The 10,935-nt window shown below is 35.7% G+C and overlaps 1 protein-coding gene across 1 annotated transcript; it reads left to right on the top strand.

Annotated features, from left to right (window-relative positions):
- Positions 1 to 827: 827 nt before the first annotated feature.
- slc22a13a (solute carrier family 22 member 13a) lies at positions 828 to 6,127 on the top strand. The gene is made up of 10 exons (XM_055203936.2): positions 828 to 1,355; positions 1,574 to 1,677; positions 1,888 to 2,042; positions 3,641 to 3,809; positions 4,151 to 4,271; positions 4,366 to 4,460; positions 4,559 to 4,773; positions 5,506 to 5,614; positions 5,715 to 5,921; positions 6,006 to 6,127. The coding sequence occupies exons 1-10, from the start codon at positions 948 to 950 to the stop codon at positions 6,058 to 6,060; spliced, it is 1,638 nt and encodes a 545-aa protein (XP_055059911.2). The 5' UTR covers positions 828 to 947; the 3' UTR covers positions 6,061 to 6,127.
- The last annotated feature ends 4,808 nt before the right edge of the window (positions 6,128 to 10,935 follow it).

The raw sequence follows: 10,935 nt of genomic DNA, 5'->3' as shown, positions 1-10,935 counted from the left end.
CTTTAGATATTTTTACTGAAAACAAGACAAAAATATTAGGTAAGAAAGTAATTTTTTGCAGTGTAATGCTGTGCAATGTTACCTGTATAATCAATGTCTGTTTATATGATTTGTAATTCTTGTTTTCCAGTAGTGACAATATGATGTTGAGATTAATTTAAAGACATTTGAGAGACTTGTGCACAACTATTACAAAAAGTGCTAACATTCACTGATTTACAGGAAGAGGTAATAAGAGCTAGGGGTGTGTAAACTTTTGAACACTGATTTGTGTCAATTATTATTATTTTGTTGAAAAATCTTATTCATTTAATAATCTTTGAGAAGCTAAGCAGATATATACCCAAAAGACAAAATTATAATCTACACCACACTGTAAAAAATTTCCGTAGAAACTACAGTGTTATTGCAGCTGGGTTGCTGGTCATTTACCGTAGATTTGAATGTGTGTTGTTTGCTGGCAAGAGTTTGTTCGGGGTTAGATAAATTTAAAATATTGACAGGTCTTTGTCTTTACAGAATGAAACTATACAATAACAGCCTCATGCAAAGCATTCTGGGTACCAGAAATCATCATCAACCTTTTTCTGTTTTTTGCTTCAGATTTTGTTTCCCAGAACGTTTTGGTTGATGCTGTTTTTTTTTAGTTTTACTCTGTAAAGACAAAGACTTGTAAATGTTTAATGTTCATTTAACTTTGAACAAAATGTTGCCAGTAAATAACATAAATTTAAATCTACGGTAAGATACCGGCAACCCAGCTGCAATAACACTGTAATTTCTACTGATTTTTTTTTTTACATACGTCTGACTCTTGTCTTACCACAATCCTTTGAACATTGATCTCTATATATGATGTTCTGACCAATTTACACTACCATGCAGTTAAACATTCATTTACGTCGTTTTTATGTAACCACACGCTAAAAGTTTCATGGCTTTATAGTATGACCACTCACCCAAGCTTGCTTTCATCCACTATGGCTGATTTTGGGGAGATTCTTGAAGCTATAGGCAGCTTTGGGCTTTTCCAAAAACTTCTCTTGTTCGCACTATGCTTCCCAAACCTCATACTGCCATTTCATTTCGTCAGTCTCATCTTCAACAATGCCGACACAAACCACCATTGCAACACGGACTGGATACTTCAAGTGGATCCCAATCTGACAAGTGAAGAGCAGCTTCACCTGACCGTGCCCATGCTCCAGGATGGATCCTATAGTCCCTGTCTCATGTACAAGCCTGTGAATTGGAGTCTCTCTGCTATACGGGAATATGGCTTGAATGAAACCACAGCTTGCATTGATGGATGGGTACATAATGATACTATTTATGAGTCAACAATTGTTACAGAGGTAAGTACTACCAGTGATACATGTCAATGAGCTGTTTCAAATGCTAACTTTTGGTTTGGTTACCCATATATTTAGTCAATACATTAGTCAGAACACAACATTGCTCAACTACATGGTGATCAAATAGTCTCAGTATAAGCTGATTTAAGCAACGACACGCTGTTTACATTGAGAAAACCTTTATGTTGATTTGACTCGTTTTTTCATTTGTTTTACAGTTTGATCTTGTTTGTGACAATGTAAATTCACTTAGGGGCGCACAGACAGTATTATTGGCTGGAATACTAGTTGGCAGTCTTCTCTTTGGCCCTTTATCAGAATCGTAAGTGTTACACAATGTATACTCATGACTAAGTATCAGAGCTGAAATCATTTTTGCAATTTACAATACCCTGATTCCTCCTATGTTGCCTAAGACATTTTGGGCGCTTATTTGAAAGTAACAGTTTTAATGTTAAATAAGGATCGATTTTGGACATTAAAAGCAATATTTATAAACAAATATATGGTTTTTTTTTGTCTTGAACGCCAGGTTAGGCCGCAAGCGGGCAACCCAGATTCCTATGGTGCTCATGCTCATTTTCACAGTCATAATTGGGCTCTCTCCGAACTTTTATGTGTATATCGCATCCCAGTTTTTTGTAGGTATTTCCTACGGAGGATTTCGGATCAACTGCATTATCCTTGGTATGTGAAATTTTTGAGCAACTCTTAGGGGTGGTTTCCCGCCCAGGGATTAGCTTAAACCAGGACTAGGCGTTAGTCTAATAAGGAAATATAACTATAGTTTTAACAAACATGCCTTACATTTTGAGGCAAAACAAAGGGCACGGATTGTTCCCATTCACTACCCTTTTGGGTTGTTCGTTTACAAAAAAGGCCACTGAATAAAATGACTGTAAAAATGTATCTGATTTTTTTTCTAATTTTTTCATGGATCTGTTAATCAACCTAAGTGCAGAACAAACCTACCAAATGTTTACTCTTTGGTTGCCAAGTTCATAAGTGGTGTCAATGATTTGGGGGGGGGGCACAATTTGACGATTTTCAATATAAAAAGTGATTGTGGCCTGGATTTTTTTTAAACCTTTTTCACAGTCTTGGGCTTGTCAAAGAAAACATTGGCTTTGATGCATTTTTAGTTTTTGTGCAGCATCAGTTTTTAGTTTTTGCCCCATTGACTTCCATTATAACAACATTTTTGATTGCAAAGCCATGACACCATATAATCATGCATTCTTGATTGTTGTTCCTTTTGCTAAGAGGTCAAATTTGTCATTTTTACTGTTGATCACCATGTGGCACCATAAACCTTTAGTAGACCTGTGCAAAAACAGAGCTTAATTTCTGGTTTGTGATCAACAGTAAAAATGACAAATTTGACCTCTTAGCACAAGGAAAAAACGGCAACAATCAAGAATGCATGAGATAATAAGGTGTCATGGCTTTGCAATCAAAAAATGTTGTTATAATGGAAGTCAATGGGGCAAAAAAATCCACGAACAACTAATTAGGGAGAAAAAAATAAAAACTGATGCTGCACAAAAACCAAAAATGCATCAAGCCCAAGACTGTGAAAAAAGTTGAAAAAAATCCAGTCCTCAATCACTTTTTATATTGAAAATCTGTAATTTTGTGTGTTTTTTATCAGATCAGTGACACCACTTGTGAGCTTGGCAATTGAGGAGTTAAAATCATGGAAATTTTGTAAGCATTTGGTGGTTTTGATCAGTACTGAGGGTGATTAACAGTTTTATAAAAAGAATTGGAAAAAATATTCATTTGATACATTTTTATAGCCGTTTAATTTAGTGGCTCTTTTGTACACGAACAACCCAACGGTAGTAAATTTGCTCACGGTGTATTGTTGATTTTTTCGAAAAATTTCAAAGCATTTTCTCAAAATATGTGTAAATATAAGATTTGTCACCAAAAATCATTACATTTGCTGAAACACAGAGAAAGTCGTGGCCTAATTAAGACATAAAAACCAAAAATGGCCTCAACAACCCATAAGGGTTAAGATATGTCAGTGGAAGTTATTTTTAGTTTGGACAGCTTTTACATTTATTTTAGTCTAGGACTAGTCTAATCCCTGTCCGGGAAACCGCCCCTAAATTTTCTAGAAAATAACATTTTTATTTTTGTGTCCTCCTCAACACACCCGTTGGTTTTGTTTTAGTGTTCTCATAAAACTACAGTGTTGTGACCATAAACCACAGCATGGTTGTATTGTTTATCACTGTAATTGCTGTCTTTATCAGTATGACTTGTCTTTGCTGTAGCCACTGAGTGGGTTGGAGTCACTCAGAGATCCTATGCATCTTGTTGGAGTCAGTTATTGGGAGCTGTGGGACAAGTCGTAATTCTTGGCCTCATATATTTCGTAAGGGACTGGAGATCGTGCCAGTTTATAATGACTGGTCCAATTGGATTTGTGACACTTTACATATGGTAAGTGTCTAATAAAGTTTTTAGAGAAAAGTACACTATGCTTTTCAACAGGGCTTTTAAATTAACCCAAACTATAAAAAAAATCAGTAAAATTATCTTAAAATTCCGGCAGCTGGGGTGCCGAAAAAGTACTGTAAAATAATTGGCACAATAAATTGCAGAAATTTTTCATTTTTTCTGTCATTTTTTATTAAGAAATTTTTATATTTGACCCAACAATGGGTTAAAATAACCCAGCACGGGTTAAATAACAGTATTATAGCAGTTTTGTCCTTTTCAATGCATACTTTGCGCTATTTCTTTTCAGTGATAAATAAATACTCCTTATGCGTTTACTGTAGGTTTATACCAGAATCTGCTAGGTGGCTTCTTGACCGTGGAAGAACAGCAGATGCACAAAAACTCATTCAGAAAGTAGCTGCGATCAACAAACGCACAGTTCCTGATTCAATAGTGGAGAAGGTGACCTGATGTATTTGAATTTTTTACCACATAAAGCCAAGGTGAAAGATTTGTTTCATCTAATCAAAGGATGACTCTTTTTGATATGTTGTAGGTCTTAACCGTAAAGCCTGCTCACAGAGGGGGCATAAAAATCCTTTTGTCTTCACATGTGCTCAGGAAATATTTTATAGTTGTTGCGTTTGGATGGTGAGTTCATTCCCAAAACATTTTTTATGTTTTCATAAAATAGTATGTTTCTTTATTTCCAAAAGTTTCAAAATGAACTTTGTGCCGTTTACATTCAGGGGTGCTCTAAGCCTGTCATACTACAGCCTCTCTCTAAATGTGGGGAAGTTTGGCCTTGATATTTTCCTCACTCAGCTTATATTTGGTCTTTCTGAGGTGCCTGTTCATTTTATCTGCATGTGGTTATTGGAAACGGTGGGGAGGAAGGCATCTTTCATGGGTACCCTCCTAATCGGAGGCCTTTTCTGTATGCTGACCATTGCAGTTCCTCAAGGTAATTACTATTAACTTCTTGTTTATAAAACCATATAAATTAGGAGCATCAACATTTGATTTCACATTGATTTTGATCTTTGCCTTACACTGCAAAAAAATGATTTTCAAGAAAAAAATCTTTGTATTTTTGTCTTGTTTTCAGTAAAAATATCTAAATTAAATTAAGATGCTTTTTCTTGATGGGCAAAACTACCAAAAATATCAAATTTAAGTGATTTTGTGCATAAAACGAGCAAAAAAAAGATTTTTTTTGCTTGTTTTATTCACAAAATCACTTAAATTCTATATTTTTGGTCTATAAACTAGACTTATTTTTTTTGTCGTTTTGCTCATCAACACTGAAAAAAATGATTCATTCAATTTACTCAATTATTTTAAGGTAAGTGGTTGCAATCAATTTATTTAAGCTACATTTAAACAAAAAAATTTGTCAAATAAAACAAAATAAAAAACTTTTGTTTAAATGTAGCTTAAATAAATTGATTGCAACCACTTACCTTAAAAAAATCGAGTAAATCGATTTTCAGTGAAGAAAAAGCATCTTAATTTAAGAATTTTTAGATTTTCCAAAAACAAGACAAAAATACTAAGATTTTTTTTCTGGAAAATAATTTTTTGCAGTGTACTCATGCAACCAATAAATATAAAGGTTATTTTCACAAGAATGTTCTTTATATTATGTAGGATGATTTATGTAATAGCTGTGTTATAAAGTTATACTCTGTTTCAGGTAATTACATTGCCATCACTGCTCTTGCCACATTTGGAAGACTTCTCATGAACGGGGCTGGCAGCGTTTGCAATGTTTATATTCAAGAACTGTTTCCCACCTCTATCCGGTAGGCACACGGATCCGCTATTCTGTTCGTGAACTAGATGTCAAATTTAGATGTCAGTTTTTGAAATTAATTCATATAATAAATAATTGTTACATTGCAGTCAGACAGTCACCGGGCTGGGCGCCACAGTCGCACGGATAGGAAGTTTGTTGTCTCCTGTACTGGGCATGTTGGAGGTCTACCACTTTTCCATACCCACTGTGGTGTTTAGCAGCTTAGCACTAATAAGTGGAGCTTTGGCCTTCCTTCTTCCTGAGACCAGACGCACTGAGCTACCTGACTCCACAGAAGAGGCTGAAGGCCAAAGGTAGATACTATTACAGCATTATATCATTTACAGTGAATTCCTTTTTTGTCAAGGAAAAATAACCCTATTGTTTTTTTCCCAAAGAAAAACAACAATGACATCTGGGATTTGTGAAGAATTCGAAGCAACCAAGTTATAAACCATTGACTTTATGCAAGTGATGTTTATGTGTCTTCATTTCTATTAAATGTTCTGTGTTTTGATGATTTCATTCTCATTCAACATTATTTCAATATTTTTGGTTTCTGTGGTTTGTTTAATACAACTGTAGATTTTAATGTGTTATTTGCTGGTTTGTTTAAAGTTAAATGAACATTAAACATTAACAAGTCTTTATCTTTGCAGAATAAAACTATAAAATAACAGCCTCATGCAAAGCATTCTGAGAACCAGAAATCCTTATCAACCTTTTTCTGTTTTTCCCCTTCAGGTTTTGTTTCCCAGAATGCATTGCATGAACAAACTGTTGCGCGTTAATAACATAAATTTAAATCTATAGTAAGTTACTGGCAAACAACTGTGTAATTAAATACGTATGGGTGAATAGCCCTGAAGTGGGACACCTGTTCTGCATATTTCTGTTCCAACCCTACTGCAACACACCTGCCTCTAATTTTTAGCTAGGCCTAAACAACTTGATTTCAGGATCAGGTGTGTTTGATTGGAACTGAAATTTGCAAGACAGATGCCCTCCAGGATCAGGGCTGGAGACACATGGATCTAATGCAGGGGTCTCCAACATAATGCCCACTGGCACCAGGTAGCCCACCCAGAGTCTGTGCCTGCCAAAGCACATTCTATTAATACTCTCAATTGAAATATTTATTTATTACATTTTTTTATATTAGCTTGGCTTGGTTTACGTATGTTAACATTTTAAACAAAAACATATCAACAAGTAAAATAAAATAAAATCAACAAGTAAAACAAAAAAGTTTCGAGTAGACTACATCACAAAAAGGTTGGAGACCCCTGGTCTAGTGTTTGTAGGTCTCCCAAAAATACATAAATGCCAGTAAAATTATGCCATTCAAATCACATAACCTCTAAAATGTCCAGTCATGTATGATGGTGGAATTTAGAAATTGTCCCACATTCCCCCTAATATTATATAGCCTATGTGACAATAATAATAATAATATGCGGTAAACTTCTTTATGAATGATTGTTTATTCATTATGAAATGATTTATGGATATACAACAAGATGAATGTTTTATACAGTGTTATTAATAAATGATTAAATTATCATGGCATATCAGTGCATTTTTACATTGCATTAATGGCATTACATTATTTTGTACTACATTTCTATTGATTACCTTTTATTGACAAAGAGAGTCTTGCATTATTCAGATCTAAAAACACAAATGCTACCCCACACATCTAAACTACACATTGATTCATTAGTAAAATGGCAGTAAATAAAAGTAGTGGTTCTATGAAAAATAAGCAAATTCAAATCAACCTGCTTCTTTAGGATAATATTTTTTTTCTGTTTACTTGTATTCATGAAATTCTGAACTAATTCAAAAAGTCAGATATCCAATCATTTGCAGTATTTTGTGGCAGCACAACATTTGGGGCAGTGTTTGTTAGATCCGATTGGCTGGAACGGTCCTGTGCTGGTTCTAAAGTCGAAAATATGTCATCTTCAAATAAGGTGCTCTCTGTTGTCTTATTCACTTCATTGTTACTCCCTAACCCGGTGAAATCATCAAATGGGTTTGCATCGGTTGGTGTTGTTTCCACACTGAATGAATTTGTGCCTGTGTTGTCTGTAGTATTTCCAAACATGTCATTTTGGAAAGGATCAAAAAAAGGATCAGTGCTTTTTTGACTGAATGGATCTTGTTCAGCGCTGAACAAATCGAAAGTGTCCACTGGATTTACCTGCATTTGTTGTGGGTCAGAGAAGCTTTGCAGATCAAACAGATTAGAAGTTGGTGGATTGCCCTCACTATCACATACATTATTGTCCTCACTTTGAATCAGATCTAACTTAGAGCTTTTTTGATCAAAGTCATTTGAGGTATCTGGCAGGATTGATGGGCCTGAATTTATCAAGTCGAAAACTCCATTAGGAGCAGGTTGGCTATTTGCAATTCCTTCAAATGGGTTTTGACTCTCACTGTTTGTCATCATATCAAAGAAATCCTGTTGAGTGGACATTTGTTCAATAAGTGTATCGTCTCCTCCAAAGATATCTGTCACATGTGCCGGCACATTGCTTACTTCAAAGGGGTCATCAGACATTGGTAAAGAAACACCACTTTCATTAGATAACGTCAATGTGTTTCCATTTGACATCTCAATGTTTGACTCTGAACCAAAAATATCCAGAGTCCCTTCAGTCAAATTCACAGCAGGACTTAATATCGCGTCTTCGCTTGATGTGCTTTCTATTTCTTCAAATGAGTCTCCCTGAATTGCAGAGCTCTCAATATCCATTGATGAAGTCTTCACTGATGGTCTTTCAAAATTCATAACGTCTGTGAATGTACCGCTGTTTGTGCATTCAACCATTTCCGTATTTGAATTGTTGTCACCTTGAGGTGTAAAAACATCAAAAAGACCAGTTGTATCTTCATTTTGAGATTTTGGATTTGATGGTTTTGGATCATCTACAGAGGTGAGATCTTTCATGAAAGCCTCACTGTTATTAGTCTCCTCCAAACCATTGGAAAGAGTCTTGAGTTGTTCATTTGGATCTTGATCTAGAGATGACATTATTTCCTCAGCAGAGCTTCCACCAGTCAAAACAATGAATTCACTGCTTTTAAGTTCTTCTGGAGCATCACTAAGTAAGTTTTGTATTATGGGATCTTGAGGAGTGTTTTGAGAGGTGGTCAGAGGAGAAGACTCAGTAAAGTTATCTTGGCTCGGTAAAGTAGTCCCATCTGTTTCTCCAGTTTTCTCTTGTTCCTTCTCACACTCTTTATGTGCAATTTCTGGAGGGGGAGATACAATAACATTATCCTGAATCAATGCAGTGGTCTCACGTTCTTCAGCTTTCTCTTGTTTTTTCTCACCGGTTGTGTGTGCAGTTTCTGGTAATGTCTTCTCGTCTGGCTGTGTTTCGGTAGATGATAAGAGTCTGCTTAATAAATTTCTAGGTTTGGCATCTGGTCTTTTGCTTTCCGTTTTTTGCTCACTCTTGTTCTCTTTCCCTTTTGCACCAGATGTAAAAAGTTTGGAAAAAGGACTTTTTCCTTTTGACCAGGACCCTTTATTTGCTTTATCCACAGGCTTTTTGTCAGCATCCTTCGTGTTGTGTTTCTCATCAGTCTTTGTGGACGTTTCCAACACGTGAGACTCTTTAGATTCATCTGAAATTAAATCAGCAGGTTCTTGATTTTTGGAGGTCTCAGTTTTGCTCTTTATCTCAGCAGCCACTTCCAAATCACACGGCTGACTAGTTTGATTGAACGCATCTTTTTCAAACGTTACAATGTCGTTTTCCTGTAGTTCACCATTATTTATAATTGTTTTGAGCTCGCTGATATTTTCCTCATGTGGTTTTGTTTTTTCATCCAGTGAGGCATTGTCCTGTATACCTGATTGAGGTAAATTATGCATTGGCCCATCTAAAGCTTTGGGGTATTTTACAGAATTATTGCAGAAAGGATTGTGCGTGTTTTCATCCGAACCTTCCTCATGAGATTCATCTCCTTCTTTTCCTGAAGTTATCACGTCTTTATTTGTTGTCACTGCATCATCATTGAAAACAACAGATGCAGGTTCAGCCTTTTTAGTACTGCGTTCAGCTCCATCACTTTGGATCTCCATGTTGTTTTTCACACCCGTGTTAACATTTGAAGCAAACCGAACTGTCTTTTTTGTTTTTGATGAGCTAATATTCTCATCTACAGGCAAACTGTGTTTTTTCACAGAATTGTGTCTGAAGGTATCAGATTTTTGGTTTTGTTTTGTGACTGTACCAGCTATTGAAACTCTACTCTGTGTTTCTGACTGCACAGATGAATCTGCCATCTTTTGCAATGATTTTGGACCTTTTGGCTGAGATGTATACACTGGTTCTGAGTGTGATGCTTTAACCCCACCTGTTATTGTGAAAGAAGAGACTGACTTCTCATAAACATGATGGGATGACAGAACTGATGTGTCCACTTCATCTAACCCAAAATGAAGCTTGCTCTTTCCAACAGCATTCCTGGAACTAAACTTTATAGAAGAATGGTTGCGATGTGACCAATCTCCCGAAGCTGAGGAATTGCTTTGTGAAACAGACCTTTGCTTGGTCCCCTTGTTTTCTGGTGGCCAGGTAATTTTAAGCTTGTTCTTGTTATCAGGAGTGCTTTTGAATTGAGTGTCTCTTTCTCGTTGTGAAACGCCAGCAGAAAATCCCAAAGGACCATCAATATGTGTGGGCTCTGTTTGAACCGTGTTAGCAGGTTCCTCTGTTTTCGCAAGCCAGTTGTCTTTGTGTTGTTTGTGGCCAAAACCCTCATCATAGTTCCCCTTTCTTTTAAATAACTGTTGGTAGTGTGATGTGCAGTAGAATTCTCCATACAGAGCTGAATAATTGTGAAGGCTGTAATAAATAATAGTATGTAAAATTTCATAGTAGTACAAATTCAGTGATAATCTCATGAATTAATAAATTGGTGTCTTGTGGTTTGATTGGAACAAAATCATTTTCATTATGAATTGGATCATCATCTATGGATCATAAAATAAAATCGAATATTGATGTTTGTTATTCTGATTATATCTAATAAATCTGATTTGTATTCTGTTTCTCAAAGGGATGAATGATCTCCATTTGCCGAGCGGTAATTCTCACCTTAACTTTGTCTTACAGTGTTTGCAGCAAAAGCAATTGCTATGTAGGATAAGATTATCTGCCACCATTTTCTCCATTGTGTAAACTGGTGTCAGGCAAGCAGAACACATCTCTTTAACTGATGACAGGAACTATGACAACATAATAGACATACATAGAATATAAATATTTATACTGTATATAGTGTTGTTGAATCTGATCTAATGTA

Source organism: Misgurnus anguillicaudatus, chromosome 2 (genome assembly GCF_027580225.2).
Source record: "Misgurnus anguillicaudatus chromosome 2, ASM2758022v2, whole genome shotgun sequence".
NCBI lineage: Eukaryota > Metazoa > Chordata > Actinopteri > Cypriniformes > Cobitidae > Misgurnus > Misgurnus anguillicaudatus.
The sequence above is the reverse complement of the archived record's forward strand: the minus strand, read 5'-3'. Positions and strand labels throughout refer to the sequence as shown.